Source organism: Pongo pygmaeus, chromosome 13 (assembly GCF_028885625.2).
Source record: "Pongo pygmaeus isolate AG05252 chromosome 13, NHGRI_mPonPyg2-v2.0_pri, whole genome shotgun sequence".
Lineage (NCBI taxonomy): Eukaryota > Metazoa > Chordata > Mammalia > Primates > Hominidae > Pongo > Pongo pygmaeus.
Window position 1 is genome coordinate 120,389,158 of NC_072386.2, and position 19,183 is coordinate 120,408,340.

Consider the following 19,183-nt stretch of genomic DNA (forward strand, 5'->3'; position numbering starts at 1 on the left):
TACTGTTTTGTCCCAATACAGATGGTGAAACCAAGAACCCAAGAGGAGAGACCGCTTGTCTGAGGACACACAGGGGGCAATTTTTCTCATTCTCAGATGCTCAGGGGAGGCAAGCATTTGCTGTCTGGGTGGGCTGCTGGTAGCCCCCCTAACCCAATTGCTGGGTCGGGAATATTCTCTCCGGCATCCTCTCAGGAAACCCCAGGAACAGAGATGGGAGCGGGAAGGAAGCACATGTGTGTTTGCAGGCAGCACATCTCAGCAGACAGAACTTGGGGTTCCACTGCCTTGTTGTGAGTGCATGGCCGAGTCACTGCCCCTCCAGGCCTCAGTTTTCCTATCAGCAAAATGAGGGGCCTTGACAGATGACCTCTAAGGTCCCTTCAGACCCTGAGTCCTCGAGACGACAAGAATGACAGGTTTGAGACCGCAGAGCTGTTTGCAGGTTTGTTGCAAAACCAAGCCACACGAAGTCAGAACATCTTTGTGCCTGGGCCCCAGCCCTCACCCCAAGTTCCCAACTGGCTCTGGGCTTTGGGAGGCCCAGGAGCTCTTAAATGGGAGAGAAAAACCCACCTTGGGCCCTGAGCAGAAAACTTCATCGTGGTCTGGAAACACTTAACAAGGGCAGCTTTCCTCCCGATACCAGCCCCTTATTAAAATGTAGGCTTTACAATAAAGCTGGCATTTGGCCATCAACCTTAGATTAAAACCAGACGGGACAGGCACGAACCCCTCTCTTAGACCAAATTTCGAGCAGAGGGCTGCTCCCCTTCCTCCTGGGTGACTCCCTGCCTCCCACCCACCCCGCACCCCATTCCAGCAGGTGCCCCCACTCTCTAGAGCTTAGTTTTGGGGTCTCAGGAATAGGGGAGAGACTGAGCTGGACTTAGGACCCCCGGCTCCTAGTGCAGAGGGAGGCAGTCAGGCACCAAAACCCAGGGGCTGAGGGATATGAGGGGAGGCTCCTGCAAGGGCCACGCTGGGGAGCCAGGGCCTCGGAGCCACTCGGCTGCATCTGGCCTTGGCCCCTCTGGCTCTTTGATTGCCTGGGAACGGGAGGCAAATGGAGTTCAGTGGCTCCATCCCGGCCCACGGCACCCTCCGCCTCCCGGGTTCAAGCGATTCTCCTGCCTCAGCCTCCCGGGTAGCTGGGATTACAGGCAGGTGCCACCACGCCTGGCTAATTTTTGTATTTTTAGTAGAGACAGGGTTTCACCATGTTGGCCAGGCTGGTCTTGAACTCCTGACCTCAGGTGATCTGCCCGCCTCAGCCTCCCAAAGTGCTGGCATTACAAGCGCAAGCCACTGTGCCTGGCCCTGAAGACCCCTTTTCTCAAGGCTCCTGGGCTCAGAAGAACTTGTGGCCTCACCTGTCCCCAATTCTGGCTCCCCCCTACTGTAAGCCTGCTGCTGCGACAGCGCCGCATGGGGACATTCTGTGCGAGAGCCACTCCTGGCTGGGCACGGTGGCTCATGCCTGTAATCCCAGCACTTTGGGAGGCCGAGGCAGGTGGATTGCCTGAGGTCAGGAGTTCAAGAGCCACTCCTGCTGGCTCTCTCACTGAGGGTTCCCCAAAGACCCTAACCCAGAGGCCCCTGACCTCTTGGGGCCTCCCCGGCACCCCAGCCCACCTCACTTCTCACCCCCTGTCACCTCACTACCTGTGGCACCCCCAGAGACTCAGGAGATATCCTTTGCTTGCCATTCTCTACAATCTCAATGCTTCTCTCGACACCACCTCCTTTTTCTGTGTGTTTTTAGGAATAATTTTATTTCGTATATTTCACATACTGTACAATCACCCATTTAAAGTGCACAGTCCAGGGCCGGATGTGGTGGCTCACACCTATAATCCCAGTGCTTTGGGAGGCCAAGGTAGGAGGATCACTTGAGGCCATGAGTTTGAGACCAGGCTGGACAACGTAGTGAGACTCCCATCTCTACACAAAAATTTTTTTAAAAATTAACTGATCGGCCGGGCGTGGTGGCTCACACCTGTAATCCCAGCACTTTGGGAGACCGAGGCAGGCAGATCATTTGAGGTCAGGAGCAACCTGGTAAAACCCTGTCTCTGCTAAAAATACAAAAGTTAACAGACCTGGTGGCATGCGCCTGTAATCCCAGCTACTCGGGAGGCTGAGGCAAGAGAATTGCTTGAACCTGGGAGGCGGAGGTTGCAGTGGGCCGAGTTCGCGCCACTGCACTCCAGCCTGGGCGACAGAGTGAAACTCCATCTCAAAAAAAAAAAAATTAATTATTTGAGCATGGTGGCGCATGCCTGTAGTTCCAGCTACTGGGGAGGCTGAGGTGGGAGGATCACTTGAGCCTAGGAGTTCCAGGCTGCAGTAAGCCATGATCGCAACACTGCACTCTAGCCTGAGTGCAGAGGAAGACCATCTCAAAAAATAAAATTAAATTAGAAAGATAAAATGTGCAGTCCAGTGACTTTTTAGTATATTCAGTTGTACAACCATCATCATAATCAATATTAAAACATTTTCACACCCCCAAAAGAAGCCCTGCACTCTTTAGCTGTCACTCTCTAGCATCCTCACTGCTGTCCCCCCCAGCCCCAGCAGCTACCAGTCTACCTCCCATCTCTATGGATTTGCCTATTCTGGACATTTCATATAAAAGAAATGATGCACTAGGGCCTGGCGCAGTGGCTCACACCTGTAATCCCAGCACTTTGGGAGGCACAGGCGGACAGATCACTTGAGGTCAAGAGTTCGAGATTAGCCTGGCCAACATGGTGAAACCCCATCTCTACTAAAAATACAAAAATTAACCAGGCATGGTGGCGGGCACCTGTAATCTCAGCTACTTGGGAGGCTGAGGCAGGAGAATCGCTTGAACCCAGGAGGCAGAGGTTGCATTGAGCTGAGATGGCGCCACTGCACTCCAGCCTGGGCAACATAATGAGTGAGATTCTGTCTCAAAAAAAAATAATAATAATAAATAAAAGAAATCATGCACTATATATTCCCTTCTGGCTGGCTGCTTTGATTTAGCATCATGTCTTCAAGGTTAATCCACAGTTACCATCTCTAAGTGTTTCATTTATTTTTATTGCTGAATACTATTCCATTGCATGAATGGACCACATTTTATTTATTTATTCACCAGTTGAGGGACATGTGGGTTGCTTTCACTTTTTGGCTATTATAAATAATGCTGTTATGGCCGGGCGTGGTGGCTCACACATGTAATCCCAGTACTTCGGGAGGCCAAGGCTGGTCTGGTGGGTCACCTGAGGTCAGGAGTTCGAGACCAGCCTGGCCAACATGGTGAAACCCTGTCTCTACTAAAAATACAAAAATTAACCCGGTACGGTGGTGTGCGCCTGTAGTCCCAGCTATCAGGGAGGCTGAGGCAGGAGAATCGCTTGAACCTGGGAGGAGGAGGTTGCAGTGAGCCGAGATTGTGCCACTGTACTCCAGCCTGGGTGACAGAGGGAGACCGTGTCTGAAAAAAAAAAATGCTGCTATGGACATATGTCATTGTGTACAGGTTTTTGTGTGGATACATGTTTCATTTCCTAAGAGTGGAATTGCTGGGTCAGATGGTAAGTCTGTGTTTCGCCTTGTGAGCAACTCCCAAACTGTTTTCCACAGCAGCTGTACCTTGCATTCCCACCAGCAGTGTATGAGGGTTCTAGTTTCTCCACTTCCTGGCCAACACTTGGTGTTATCAGGCCACCTGCTCTGGCTCTGCCTACTGGAGTCTCGCTCTGTTGCCCAGGCTAGCGTACAGTGCATGATCTCAGCTCACTGCAACCCCCACCTTCCAGGTTCAAGCCATTCTCCTGCCTGAGCCTCCCGAGTAACTGGGATTTCAGGCACCTGCCACCACACCTGGCTAATTTTTGTATTTTCAATAGAGATGGAGTTTCACCATGTTGGTCAGGCTGGTCTCGAACTCCTGACCTCAAGCAATCCACCTGCCTCGGCCTCCGAAAGTGCTGGGCTTACAGGCCTGAGCCACCACGCGCGGCCGTTATCTGTCTTTTGATTCTAACTATCCTAGTGGGTGTGAAGTCTACCTCATCATGGTTTTGATTTGCTTTTCCCTGCTGGCTGATGATCTTGAGCATCTTTCTGCCTATTGGTCATTTGTGTATTTTCTTTAGAGAAATGTCTATTCAAATCTTTCTGTCATTTTTAAATTGGGGTATTTGTCTTTTTATTGAGCTGTAAGGGTTCTTTTTATTTTCTAAACATAAGTTCCTTACCAAATATGTAATGTGTAAATAATTTTTCTATTCTGTGGGTTGCCTTTTCAGTTTGTTAATGGTTGTAACAGTTACAAAACTGTTTAGTTTTCATGAAGTTCCATTTATCTTTTTTTCTTTAGTTGCTTGTGTTTTTGCTGTCACATCTAATAGCCATCGTCTGGCCCTTTTGAAGATAAAGCGACCTGGCTTTGGAAGTTGAGACTTCAGATCCTTTTCTGGAGTGAGCCGTTCCTTCATTTACATAGTCATTCATTCAGAAATATTTTTGAAACCAAACTTCTTGCCTGGTCCTGAGGATATAGCATTGACAAGGAAAACCCAGTCCCTGCCCGTCTGGATCTTAGAGTCAAATGTGGGATAGACAGGCATGAAGCAGATAACCAAAACAAGTCATTTCTCTGTTTTAGTTAATTACAGATGTGCAGGAGAGGGAGAAGGCCTAGGAGTCCATAACAAGGAGACCTGCGCTTGTCTGGGAGCCGAGAAGGCCTCTCAGGGCTGGGCATGTAGGCTGAAATCTAGGGCCGGGTCAGCTTTAGCCAGTGCGGTGGGGATGGGGGAAGGGTGCCCTAGCTAGAGGGAACAGCAGATACCAAGGCCCAGAGGTGGGAAGGTGCTTGTGCTCCCTTCCAGGGCCAGCTCCTGCCCAGGGTCACTGGCCCCTCCACTTTCTTGTGGGTCTGGTGGTCCCATGGAAATGTGTGCATGTCATGTATTTAGGGGTGAGGCTCCCGACCCCAGAGAGACCCAGATACACCGCAACTGCCTCCAAGCAAGGCTCTGCTGAGGTTTGGGGGGGACATAAGGGAACCTCCTCCAGCCTCCTCCAAACTCCAGGGTCATCCTGAGCCTGCGGAGGCCACACTAGCCACTATTCTTGCAGCCACACTGGCCACCGGCCCCTAGGGCTGGGAGCAGGTCAGAGCACGGCGGTCCCAGGTTGGGTGGCCCATGCCTCTTGTTCTTGTGTGTTGTGCTGAGGCCTGGGGAAGCCATGGGATGGGGCCCCCTGGGGACCTGTGTGACTCCTTGGGCCCCACTGCGGCTTCCATTGTTACCTTCCTTCCCGGGATGTGTTTCTCCTTCTCCAGGCTGGTAGCTATAAAAATGTGTCAGCATCACGGGTTTTTGTTCAAAATTGATGAGGTGAAACATTCTTAAAAGTGTGGCAGGGCAGTGGCTGGTGGTGGCCGGCCTCCCCCAGCCCCTTCCTCACTCGGAGGACGTGTCCTCACCAGGCCTCCATGGCTCCAGGGGAGGAACCTAGACCCCTGCACAGGAGGGCGGGCTCTGCGGGCTTACCCGGCCCTTCCCATGCCTCCTCCTTCACTCAACACTCAGCACTCAATGCAGATTGATGAGAGGTTCCCTGTGCCAGCCCCTGTGATGCATTCCAAGGAGACAGAAAACAGTAAGTCCCAGCCCCTACTGGACCGATGACCCCACACTTACCCTACAGTGTGACAGAGCTACAGTGGGAGAGGCACAGGGCTTTTTGGGAGCTTAATTAAGCCTGTGGGTCCAGGATGGCTTCTTGGAGGAGGAGGCATCTCTGCTGAGACCTGAAAGTGAGCAAGAGAGGGAGGAGACGTTGCCAGCTCAGGCAGGGGTCCATGGTGAGAGGGCGTGGTGTGTGTGATGCGAGCAGTGACCCCAAAGAGGCAGGGACCTGGAACAGTGGCCGGGCAGCCCTGAGGCCGCCTGCCCTGGCTCTGCCTACTGGAGTGGCCTAGATGGCCCCATCCAGCAGTGGTCCAGGGAGGTGAAGATGGACCTGTGCCTTGTAACTCACACCAGAGGACCCGAGACCCTCCTTTGTGCCTTACCCCTGGTCCCTGAATTTCTGGGGCTGAGGCCAGCTTGGCCTGATTGAAAGCCAGCTTGGCCGGGCGCGGTGGCTCACACTTGTAATCCCAGCACTTTGGGAGGCCGAGGCGGGTGGACCACAAGGTCAAGAGATCGAGACCATCCTGGCCAACATGGTGAAACCCCGTCTCTACTAAAAATACAAAAAATTAGCTGGGCGTGGTGGCAGGCACTTGTAGTCCCAACTACTCAGGAGGCTGAGGCAGGAGAATCGTTTGAACCTGGGAGGCGGAGGTTGCAGTGAGCAGAGATCGTGCCAGTGCACTCCAGCCTGGCAACAGAGTGAGACTCCATCTCAAAAAAAACAAAACAAAACAAAATGAAAGTCAGCTCTCGGGCCCCTTGGTCGGGGTGCTGGCTGGGGCAGGGCTGCACTCCTGGGGTTGGAACAGCCTAGAAGGCCCAGGATCCTTCTCCATAAGGCCCCAGGGACCATGTTTCTTCTCTATCCTCCCTTCTCCCCTTCCTTCTTTTCTGTCTTCACATGTTGTTGAGCCCTCTCTGTGCCCAGCCTGACTGTAGCCCACCCTCACGGGGCTTGGGGCTGGGCCTGCACTCATCTCTAATCCTCGCTGCCCTGCTGCCTGTGTGCCTGAAGCCATGTGCTGCAGCCTCAAGAATGTTTCTGTTGCCTTCAGCCTCCCTCCTTTTGATTGATCCATACACCCTGACGCCACTGGGGAGACCCCCAGAATCCCAGCACCGTGAGGATCTTGGGCAGGGACTCTTGGGGCTGGCTGCCCATGCCGAGGTGACTCAGGCAGCAGTGTGGGGAAGTGGCTAAGACCCCGGACTGTGTGCTGCTCTCTGAGTTCCAATCCCAGCTCTGGTCTTTGCTGGCCATGTGGCATCAGCATGTCATTTAACTCTCTGTTCCTTAGTTTCCTCCTACATAAAATTGAACTAGGAGCCAGCCGTGTCGGGTTGTTATGAGGGTTAAATGAGGTAGATCCTGTTATTCCCATTTTTCAGGTGAGATTCTCTTTTTTTTTTTTTTTTTGAGACAGTGTCTTGCTTCGTTGCCCAGGCTGGAGTGCGGTGACACGATCTCGGCTCACTGCAACCTCCGCCTCCCGGGTTTAAGCAGTTCTTATGCCCCAGCCTCCCAAGTAGCTGGGATTACAGGCACACACCACCACACCCGGTTAATTTTTTTGTACTTTTAGTAGAGACGGGGGTTTCACCATGTTGGCCAGGCTGGTCTCAAACTCCTGACCTCAGTCATTCCACTCGCCTCGGCCTCCCAAAGTGCTGGGATTACAGGCATGAGCCACGGCGCCCAGCCTCAGGTGAGATTCTTGAGGCTGGGAGCGGTTAAAGGTTCACCCACGGCACTCTGCTAGTGAGGCGGACCGGCCTGAGAGCCAGACCCGGACCGGCCACCTCCTTAACCACCAGGCAGTACTGCCTTCCATTCCTTACTGGGAGAGGTGAGAATCCTCCCTCAAGCCTCCCTCAGGGCCACTTGTGTCCTTGCTGATGCTGCCAGGCCGTGGCTAAGGATGTGGTTTCAGAGTTCCTGTCTGAGCCCTTCTCCCAGGGGCCCTTCAAAGGAACCCAAATCTCTACCAAGAAATCTCAGGGGGAAACCGAAGCCTCCACGGCCTCTCCACCCTACCCCACCTCCACTTCCTGCCTAAGACGTTCCAGGCTGTAAATATTTCTCCAGCTCCGAGGCTCCTCTGAGAAGGCCCAGTGTTAATTTGTTAAATCCACATCGAGGTCCCAAGGACCCGTTGTTTGTTTTTGCGATCCTGTTGGCAGAGATCACGTTGGGGGTGGTGAGGAGGGCTGCTTATTTGCTCAGAATAAATGCTAATTAATAAAAGTTATTTATTTGGGTTGGAGCTCACCTCAGCCCTGGGGTCAGGCGCAAACTGACTATTTGAAGCAAAAACAAATAGAGTGTGTCTCTCAACAGCTTGAGAAAGGCAGGAACGAAGAGGCTGAGTTTATTTGTCTTAGGAAGAATTTGCAGTTAATTCCCTCCAGACTATTTAGACCCTTAAATTACACGGAATAAGAAAAACCGTGGGCACAGGGGAGGGCGGTGGGAACACTTGATCATTTGGCTGAGAGCAGAGTTTTTAAATGTCTTTGGCCCCCAGTCAGCCAAATAAATGGTACGTGTGAAATAATTTAATGGCAGAAAACCGTACAGCAGTCATTTTTTCATTGTAATGTAATCGGGGATGATGTCGTTTTGGTTTTAAGGAGGAGAGAGCGCGAGACAGGCCTCCCCCATCTGAGCTCGTTTCTCTCCTCTGGGATCCAGGACCCCTACAAAAGCAGCTAAACAGCCTGGTCAAAGGAAGGCGGTTTCATGCTTTGTTTCCGTCTCAGGGAAAAGCAGAACTTTTCCTGAACAAAAAGAGACTCTGGGCACAGCCCTCCTTGGAGAGTGCAGACCCAGGGCTTGCTGGCCAGAGGAGAGGGGCCCTGTGAAAAGGCAGGGACCCGACGCCAATGGCCTGAGGCTTAGAGAGTATTTATTTTATTTATTTCCTAAATGCTTTAAGCCCAAGCTTTGGAGTCCCCAGAGGAACACACACGCCCACCACAATGCATTTCTTAGGAGGTGATTCAGGAACTTAGGGCAACAAATATCCAGCACATCCGCCCAGAGGCTGAGGCCAGCGCCACAGCCCCCGGCTAAGTCCAGAGCTGTGGGTTCGAGTTCTGGTCCCCGGGGAGGTGCTGCCTGGGTCCTTCTCCCCGTCTGCGTTCCTTCCCAGCCTCAGCCCACGGCAGGGGTGCAGCCCCACCTTTCTGCTGTAGGCTGGGCTACAGGAATGAAAGGATCAGGGAGAAAGGTCCTTGTCTTCTCATACAAAGCTGGCTGCACAAAAGCAATCATGTTAAGGGGAATGAACATTTATTGAGCAATTACTATGTCCTTGGCACTGAGCTACACTCAACTCCTCACAGCAGCTTGGTGTGTCCTTCAGCAAGGTGCTATCCCACACCCTCCCAGGGGTGAGGGCTTCCTTTAGGACGAAGGGGTGACGTGAGGCTGGAGGCCTCCCACCATGGTATCTCCTGACCCCGCCCACCCATGGGTTCAGAGAGCTGGGACCGAGGGTGTGACAGGCCCCCTACGCTGCTGAGCCTGGGAGCGAAGTAGAAGAGGGAGGAGGCTCCGTGAAGAGAGGCTCGCAGCCTTGGCTTGGCCAGGCCTCCCAGCAGACATCGATTTCTTTCTTTTTTTTTTTAGACGGAATTTCACTCTTGTTGCCCAGACTGGAGTGCAGTGGCGTGATCTCAGCTCACTGCAACCTCCGCCTCCCAGATTCAAGTGATTCTCCTGCCTCGGCCTCCTGATTAGCTGGAATTACAGGTGCCCGCCACCATGCCTGGCTAATTTATTTATTTATTTATTTTGTATTTTTAGTAGAGGTGAGGTTTCACCATGTTGGCCAGGCTAGTCTTGAACTCCTGACCTCAGGTGTTCCACCTGCCTCGGCCTCCCAAAGTGCTGGGATTATAGGCATGAGCCACTGCACCTGGCCAACAGACATCGATTTCAATCCCAGATGTACGACCTTGGGCAAGACACTCTCACAGCTTCAGTTTCCCTATGTGTAAAATGATTCCATTGGTAGCGCATGCCTGTAATCCCAGCATTTTGGGAGGCCAAGGCCGTTGGATCACCTGAGGTCAGGAGTTCGAGACCAGCCTGGCCAACATGGTGAAACCTCATCTCTACTAAAAATACAAAAAAAATTAGCCAGGCATGTGGCAGATGCCTGTAATCCCAGCTACTCGAGAGGCTGAGGTAGGAGAATCACTTGAACCCAGGAGCCGGAGGTTGCAGTGAGCCGAGATCGTGCCACTGCACTCCAGCCTATAATCCCAGCTGCTCTAGAGGCTGAGGTAGGAGAATCGCTTGAACCCAGGAGGCAGAGGTTGCAGTGAGCCGAGATCGCGCCACTGCATTCCAGCCTGGGGGACAGAGCGAGACTCTGTCTCAAAAAAAAAAAAAAAAAGTAATAAAATAAAATAAAATGGCACAGTGCCTCCTAGGGTGGATGCAGGAGACGGTGGGTGGCCACACGTGGAGCATTTGGCACCACTCCTGGCCCAACCGGCTCTGGCTGAGCACATCCCATCACAGCTGCCTTGGCACAACCCTGGGCAGAGCTGACTTGGGAAGCAGTGAGGACGCCAGCCAGTGTTGGGGGCAGTCTGGGGCTGGCTGGGGTGGGGGTAAATGCCTTTGCGTGAGGGTTTTGGCTCCACGTCACCAGACAGCTTAACTGGCATGAAAGTGGAGCTGTTTCTTCGGGCGCTCGCTCGGCGAGGCGAAGGCTGCAAAATGGTTTTCATTTAAACACCCCCAGGTTTGAATTGCTCAGAAACTTCCCGAAAATGTCTCCTTTTTTGGCTGAAATGCCTCCTGTGTTGGGTGTGTGCCCAAGAAGAACTGCCTGAAAGGGGGTGGAAATGACCCCTGCAATGACTGGCTTTCCAGAAACTTCCATCCCTGCTTTCAGGCTATTGATCACCACCCAGTTTTCAGCGCAAGGGCTCTTGTTTCGGTTTAAAGTTTCTTCCTCATCGAGGTGGTGGGGGTGGAAAGACATTCGCAGGCAGCAGACATTCTCATCCATCCTCGCCTTTTCTTGAGGAGTGAAGAGTGAAGCGGTCCCGGCAATGAGACCAGCTTGCACAGGGCCACCACGCGCTCCCTCCTCACTGCACCCCAGCCCCTGCCTGGTCCCGTATGTTTGCAAGTATTTCCCAAAGGGGGAAACTTCTGAATATAACCTCCTAGTCATCCCTCTAAACCAGGGTTTCTCAACCTCAGTGCTATTGACATTTTGGACAAGATAATTCATTGACGTGGGGGCCTGTCCTGTGTATTGAAAGATATTTAGCAAGGCCAAGCATGGTGGCTCACGCCTGTAATCCCAGTACTTTGGGAGGCTGAGGCAGGAGAATTGAGGTCAGGAGTTTAAGACCAGTCTTGGCAACATAGTAAGACCTCATCTCTACATTAAAATAAAAATTAGCTGGGCATGGTGGCAGGCACCTGTAGTCCCAGCTACTTGGGAGGCTGAGGTGGGGGAATTGCTTGAGCCCAGGAGGTCGAGGCTGCAATGTGTTACGATTGCACCACTGCACTCCAGCTTGGACAACAGAGTGAGACCCTGTCTCAGAAAATAAAAAAGATATTTAGCAGCATTCCTGGGCTCTTTACCATTAGATCCTAGTAGCACCCCTTCCCCAGTCCTAACGATCAAAAATGTCTCCTAGGGGCAAAATTGCCCTCGGTTGAGAAGCAGTGGTCCAAACCCAGCTTCAGGGTCATCTTTCTCACACACACACACACACACACACACATACACACACTCATTTACAGTCTCATGGAACAATTTAACCTTACATCAAATCAGTTGGTTGCTCAAGAGTCAGTAAACCCTCCTAACTTGGGAACTGATTAAAAGCAGATATTCAGCAGTACCCATCACTGGGCCTGGCATGTTCTAGAAGCTCAGTAACAGTTCACCGAACAAATGCCCAGTGCTGTGCAAAGAACATCAGGTGTAAAATGGTAACATGTAACTGGGGAAACAAAAATACAAGGTATGGACTAAAATCCAAAGCTCTTCTGTTGACCGAACTGTAGGCAAAACACGTTGCCCCAAAGCCGGCCAGTGGGAATGCAAAATAAGACCAGTTATACGGGGGAGTTTGGCCACATCTAGCATTCACTCATTGGCCCAGAAATTCCACTTCTAGGAATCTGTCCTAAATATGCACTCGAAAAAAATAGAAAATCATATTTGCATGAGGTTATGCATTGTGGCATTCTTCTAGTTCCAAGAGATTGGAAACCCTCCAAATGTCCATCAATAGGGCTCTGATTGAATAAACACAGCAGAGTGGCACAGCAGACTGCTATGCAGCTGTGAAAAGGAACATGAAGGGCTCCGGTGTGCTGAATGGGGGAATCCCTGGGAAATATCATTAGGTGGGGCAAAAAGTGAACAGTACATACTATGCTTTCTTTCTTTCTTTTTTTTTTTTTTGAGACAGAGTCTCACTCTGTCGCCCAGGCTGGAGTGCAGTGGTGCGATATCGGCTCATAGCAACCTCCACCCCACGGGTTCAAGTGATTCTCCTGCCTCAGCCTCCAGAGTAGCTGGGATTACAGGCATGTGCCACCACACTTGGCTAATTTTTGTATTTTTTGTAGAGACTGGGTTTTGCCATGTTGCCTAGGCTGGTCTTGAACTCCTGACCTCAGGTGATCCACCTACCTCAGCCTCCCAAAGTGCTGGGATTACAGGCATGAGCCACCGTGCCCGGCTGCTATGCTTTCTTTTGATAGAAGAAAGGGAGAAAATATTACACATATTTTGTTATATTTGCAAAAAGCAATGCTGGAGGGATAAAGGAAAAACTAACTCTTAAAATGGTTCCTGAAGGTAGGGGAGAGGGAACAAGAGGGAAAATACATTTTGGAAAAACAATCGCAATAAAGATGGTTAGGTTTGTTTCACTGAGATGGAAAGGTATCCAGAATATTATTAAATAAAAAGAGGCAAGTTGAAGCCCCAGTGTGTGCTTGTCAATTTTTAATTTTATTTTTAAATTTTATTTATTTATTTATTTATTTATTTATTTATGTATTTAGTTTTGAGACAGAGTATTGCTCTGTCACCCAGGCTGGAGTGCAGTGGCATGATCTTGGCTCACTGCAACCTCCGCCTCCCGGGTTTAAGCGATTCTTGTGCCTCAGCCTCTGGAGTAGCTGGGATTTCAGACACTTGCGACCATGCCTGGCTCATTTCTTTGTCTTTGTTTTGTTTTGTTTTTAGTAGAGATGGGGTTTCACCATATTGCCCAGGCTGGTGTCAAAATCCTGGCCTCAAGTGATCCACCTGCCTCAGCGTCCCAAAGTGATGGGATTACAGGTGTGAGCCACCGCGCCTGGCCATTTTTTAAACTTGTATTTGTAATCTTAGAAAATGTGGGCAGTGGGGCTGGGCATGGTGGCTCACACCTGTAATCCCAGCACTTTGGGAGGCTGAGGCGGGCAGATTGCTTGAGGCCAAGAGTTCGAGACCAGCCTGGCCAACATGGTGAAACTCTGTTTCTACCAAAAATACAAAAATTAGCAAGGCATGTTGGTGGGTGCCTGTAATACCAGCTACTCGAGAGGCTGAGGCATGAGAATCACTTGAACCCGGGAGGCAGAGGTTGCAGTGAGCCAAGATCATGCCACTGTACTCCAGCCTGGAGGACAAGAAGACTCCGCCTCAAAAAAAAAAAAAAAAAAAACAGAAAGAAAGAAAATGTGGGGAGTGGGATAGGGGAGGGGAAAGTATTTTGTTTTACTTTATACCCATCTGTGTTGTTTGAATCTGTTACTGTGACAAGCAGTGCGACTACTTGGTTATTAAAATACACATTTTTAATGAGAAAATCAGATACACAAGAAGTGCTGAACTGGCAGCACTGGTTGATTATAAGTGCTGGAGGGAAGGGGGTTCGGTTCCATGTGGACTCAGGTGATCAGGGAGGGCCCCCTGGAGGAGTGGACAATAGGCTGGGCCCTAGAGGATGAAGGGTCAGAGGTTTGGCCCCTGGATAAAGTTTAAATGCGGAAATGGTAGCTGGACGCCCCCCACCCCATCCCCCAAGGTACAGGCTGGGCCCAGAGGTTGCCACCCCAGGACCTCCCCAGGGTTCTGCTGGGCCCTCCTTACCAGAGCTGCTAGTTCTGTACCACAGGTCAGCACCACCCTTGATCAGGTCCCCTGCTGGGATCCTCCACCACCCCTGCTGGGCCTTGGCTGAACACCCTCACTCTCTGGCTGATTGGAGAACTCTTCGGGATCCTTCAAACCTTTTGCAAGCTCCACCTCTCCTGAGGGGCCTTCCCGGCCAGCTCCTCATCCCCACCAGAGCTGAGCATCCTCTGGTGCGCTGGCCCACACCTGCCCCTGACCCACCCTACGGCCCCACCAAAGCTTATTCGGGGCCTGCCTCCCCTGCCGGTGGATCCCTCTGGTTCGTCTCTCCCCAGCCCCTGGTACAGCCTCTGGCTTAGTAGGCCCTCTGGAAAGGAAGGCTGCTCTCAACAGTTGCCTGATTGGCTAAAAAGGAGAGGATGAGGACTCTCGTACCCGATTGGTGGATTCAGATCCCTCCCCCAACAATGACTCCACTGGGCCCTTGAACTTGGGCCCGAGACCGTAGCCTCTCTGACTCTTCCTCCTTAGGAGTGATGAGGACCGCGACACCTGTCTTTAGGGCTCCTGGGAGCTTCCTAAAATCTGTGGGTCCTGAGCCTTGATTCCCACTGCTCTTTATGACATATTAATTATTATTATTACATGTCAGCAACAGGTGTCCATGCAGAATGTGCCATGCCCCACAGCCTGGGTCGGGTGCTGGGGACACTTAGGTGTCTTCTGGGCCCTCCTTGAGCAGGTCACTTGTCCCTGGTGGAAGGGACACCTGTCCCCAGGACTCTTGCCGTGGTCCCATCTCAGTTGGCTCAGACTGGGATTTCCACAGGGCAGGGGTGTGGCTGCTTTTGTTCACCGTTATCTCCCCGGAGTCTAGCACTGGGCCTGCCACATAGTAGGTGCTCAGTAAATACGTGTTGCAGAGTGAATGGATGGGTGGATGCCAGAAGGAAGGAATGAGGGAGTGAATTAAAGGGACGCATTCCTAGCGGCGGCACTAAAGCACTCAGAGCAAACTGCGGAGTTGGGGGCTGAACCGTGACGGTAGCCACTGGCCACCCTGCTGACCATCCCCCCCCCACCTCCGCAGGTGAGTGTCCCAGCCCAGGGCGCGGTAGCGCCGCCAAGCGGAAGAAGAAGCAGCGGCGGAACCGCACCACGTTCAACAGCAGCCAGCTGCAGGCGCTGGAGCGCGTGTTCGAGCGCACGCACTACCCCGATGCCTTTGTGCGCGAGGAGCTTGCCCGGCGCGTCAACCTCAGCGAGGCGCGCGTCCAGGTGAGCGCTCAGTCCCGGGCCTCCCGTGGGAGCGTGCGCCTGGGAGCGCACAGCCACTGTTCACCCGGGATTACACAATTGCCCAGGAGGGGTGTTTAATAGCAGGAGCATCTGAGGCCAGGAGGACGGGGGTTCAGATCCCAGCCCTGCCACTTACTGGCTGTGTGACCTTGAGCAAGTAACTTAAGCTCTCTGTGCTGCAGGCACCTGCCTACCTACAAAATGAGGATCACGTAGGTCTTTGCTACAGGGGTCCGAGAATTAGAGTTAAAATTTTCATAAAGCGGCCAGGCACAGTGGCTCATGCCTGTAATCCCAGCACTTTGGGAGGCCGAGGTGCGTGGATCACTTGAGACTAGGAGTTTGAGACCAGCCTGGCCAACATGATGAAACCCCATCTCTACTAAAAGTACAAAAATTATCCGGGCGTGCTGGCGCGTGCCTGTAATCCCAGCTACTTGGGTGGCTGAGGCAGGAGAATCGCTTGAACTCGGGAGGTAGAGGTTGCAGTAAGCCGAGATTGCACCACTGCACTCCAGCCTGGGTGACAGAGCGAGACCCTGTCTCAATAAATAAATAAACAAATAAATAAAAATAAATTTTCGTAAAGCGCTTGGAACAATGCCTGGCACAAAGGGTTCTGATAAAGGAGTCCTTTTCCAGTTTTAAGTTCTTACTCTGTGCCAGCACTGAGCCAAGTGCTCAGCAAGCGCCTCTCGCCGCGAGTGCTCAGCAAGCGCCCCTCCCCCCGAGTGCTCAGCAAGCGCCTCTCCCCCACCCCGAGTGCTCAGCAAGCGCCTCTCTCCCGCCGCGTGCTCAGCAAGCGCCCCTCCCCCCGAGTGCTCAGCAAGCGCCTCTCTCCTCGAGTGCTCAGCAAGCACCTCGCTCCCAGTGGCCGAGTGCCCCTCCATTCGTTCCTTCATTCATTGGTGTTCTCATTCTCCAACACATACCCAGCAGCAGGCGTCATTTGTCATCCCCATTCTACAGATGAAAAAACTGAGGTTCAGAGAGGTGACGCTGCCAGCCCAGGGCTGGTGACAGAGCAGGCACACACCCAGGTCCAGAAGGACTTGGGTCCCCCCGCCCATGCTGCACCCTGCTCACCCTCCCACCCACAGGTCTGGTTTCAGAACCGCCGCGCCAAGTTCCGCAGGAACGAAAGGGCCATGCTGGCCAGCCGCTCCGCCTCGCTGCTCAAGTCCTACAGCCAGGAGGCCGCCATCGAGCAGCCCGTGGCTCCCCGGCCCACCGCCCTGAGTCCAGATTATCTCTCCTGGACAGCCTCGTCCCCCTACAGGTGAGAGCGGGAACACCTTTGGGCCAGGAGGGGGCAGCTCGGGGAATCCCAGAGGAGCTTTTCCTGCCTGGACTTCTCTGAGGGTCTGGAGAGAGCTTGAATGGTGTCCATACGCCCCTGAGATCTGGGGTACACCAAGTGATGTGTGGCGAGTGTGCCCTTGAGTGGGTGCTCACAAGCACCTGCACGCGCATGTTGTAAGAGTTTGCATGTGTGTGTGTCAATGTACATGTGCCCACACATGACTGTGAGTGTGCATGCACGTGCCTGCATATGCAAAGGAGCGTGCAAGCACGCATGTCCACAGGAGTGTGAGTGTGTGCGTGAACACCTGGAGCCGGGAGAAAACAGGCCTATCTGGAGGGGGGAGCAAAGTACAGGCATCACCCTGAGGGAGTAGAAAACCTGCAGGAAGATTCCTAGGCTGTCACGGGGGTCCCAGCGCCCTGTGTCCACCCTCCAGGCGAGAAACTGAGGCTGGGAGGGCTGAGGAAATGGTCTCCCTGGCCTGTGGGCATGGCTGGGGCCCAGAGCCAAGTTCTCGGGCACTTTTGTCTGGATCAAAGCTGGAAAGACTCTGACATGGTCGGCGGGAGGTGCTCGAGAGTCGGGCCACCATACCCCACAGCTCCAGAGGCACCGTCTGCTCCTTGGGCTGTGAGGGTGGCTCTGCTGGGGCCATGGTCGTGTGGGGCGACAGGGATTTTGTGGGTCTGCTTGAGGGATCTTAGTCCTCACCGCCCTCCTAACTTCCCTCCCTATTCATCATTACATGGGGCGGGAAAACCAAGGGGCATCCTTATTTATCTATGTATTTATTTTTGAGACAGTCTCTTGTTCTGTTACCCAGGCTGGAGTGCAGTGGCGCAATCTCGGCTCACTGCAATCTCCGCTTCCCGGGCTCAAGCAATTCTCCTGCCTCAGCCTCTTGGGTAGCTGGGATTACAAACGCCCGTCACCACGCCCAGCTAATTGTTTGTAGTTTTAGTAGAGACAGGGTTTCAACATGTTGGCCAGGCTGGTCTCGAACTCCTGATCTCAGGTGATCTGTCCACCTCGGCCTCCCAAAGTGTTGGGATTAGAGGCGTGAGCCACCACGCTTGGCCCCAAGGGGCACCCTTAAATCCAGGTGCCTGTTCATTCTGCCTCCATCCTGCTGTGAGCCAGGCCCAGGGTATGCATGAAGGAGGGCATGGACCCACCCAGGCCCTGCTGTCAGGAAGCTCATGGCTCATATGGAGGCTCTTGTGTCCCAGCACCGAGCTGGAGGGACTTCTGACTCCTGCCCAAACCCTACAGCTCCAAACCACCCCCAATCCTGGGTGAAGGCTGCCCAGGAGAGCAAGCTAAGGAGGGGGGTGGCAGGACCAGAGGCTGGGGTCGAGCACTGACACCCAGAAGCCACCCACACCCATGTGACCTGTGTGTCATGTTGCCCCCAGCACAGTGCCACCCTACAGCCCTGGGAGCTCAGGCCCCGCAACCCCAGGGGTCAGCATGGCCAACAGCATCGCCAGCCTCCGTCTCAAGGCCAAGGAGTTCAGCCTGCATCACAGCCAGGTGCCTACGGTGAACTGACATCCAGTCCCACCAGGACCCAGCCGCCTCCCTGGGTGGACAGCAATAGAAAAGGGGGCAGATGCCCAGGAAGTGACCTTCTCCTGGATGGGCTCTCCTGGCCCATCTCTCCAGCCTGGACTCCCGAGCCCGCGAGGCTGTTGAGGGCCCCGCAGCTGGGCCCAGCTCTTCTGTCCTCGGCCACCAGAGACTGCAGCCCACAACCCTTGGAGGGGTTGGGCCGGAAGGTGGAAGAGCCTGCCAAGGACCTCATTTAGTTTGTGTATTAAAACCAAAAAGCTTTTGTCTTTAAGAAATAAAACCGTTTTTTTAAGCCCCAAAAGGTTGCAGGAAGGTGGGTAAGGGCTGCAAACAATGTTGTTGGCTGAGATGAGATCTGGGACCCCACAGGGCTGGATGGCCTTCCTGGGCCCTTTTCTGGCCTGCAGCAGGCATGGAGACTGCCCCGGCCTGGCTCAGACCAGCAGCCAAGGGAGGCCCATTGCCCTCATATCTGTACTGTTCCCGGGAATGAAGTCCTCGGTCACCCTGCAGGACCCCCAGAAGTGGGGGCTGGGGGTGGGGGGTGGGAGAGGAGGACAGAAACCCACCCTAGACCCCATCTCCCATCTTGAGCCCCAAGGGGACACCCAGATGTTTGGGCAGAGCCTTGCTGTGTGACCCTGGGCAGGGATCGTCTCCCCATCCTATTGCGGGGCAGGATGGGTGATCATGGATTCCTAGACTGGCCAGAGGGTGTGTGGGACAGATGCAAGGACATTCAGTCCCTTGCTTCTGGGCACACAGAAGGCGTGGGATCTCTCCTGCCATTTAACCATGAAGGGGCTGAGGAAATGGCCCAGAAAACAGGTGCAGACTGTAGGTCCCAGCCAGGCTCCCAGGACACTGGTGTGCTCCGTGACAGTTGAGGCCAGCAGAAGACCCAAGTCCCTCAACCCACCCATTTGCAGCCAGTAACTGAGGGTGCCACCAGCCAGTGACACCACTTACGAGGGGTCTGCAGAAAACAGGGTGAGGGATGGTCTGAGGCCAGCCCCTCTGCCTGTCCCCACGCCCACCAGGGAAGTCAGGAGAGCCTTTCTGCTCAAAGTCACCTCAGTCCAGCCCCCGGGAGGTAGGACAACACTCCCCCATCCCAGAGGGCACAAAGACGGTCAGCCCTGGGTAGCGGTGGGTGGGAACCCTAGCCCTTGGGGTGGCAGGGTAGCAGGTGGCACAGCAAA

The 19,183-nt window shown here is 53.3% G+C and overlaps 1 protein-coding gene across 3 annotated transcripts in view; it reads left to right on the forward strand.

Moving 5' to 3' along the window:
• PRRX2 (paired related homeobox 2) overlaps positions 1-18,282 on the forward strand; it is a 57,764-nt gene extending 39,482 nt beyond the window's left edge. For 2 of the 3 annotated variants that reach the window (XM_054501194.2, XM_063650411.1), the window contains exons 2-4: positions 14,895-15,082; positions 16,204-16,382; positions 17,830-18,282. In XM_054501194.2, the coding sequence (XP_054357169.1) occupies positions 14,895-15,082; positions 16,204-16,382; positions 17,830-18,217 (755 nt within the window). In that variant the 3' untranslated portion in view covers positions 18,218-18,282. Of the gene's footprint in view, positions 1-14,894; positions 15,083-16,203; positions 16,383-17,824 lie in introns of all 3 variants that reach the window. The other variant, XM_054501195.2, reaches the window with a different exon arrangement.
• Positions 18,283-19,183: the final 901 nt, after the last annotated feature.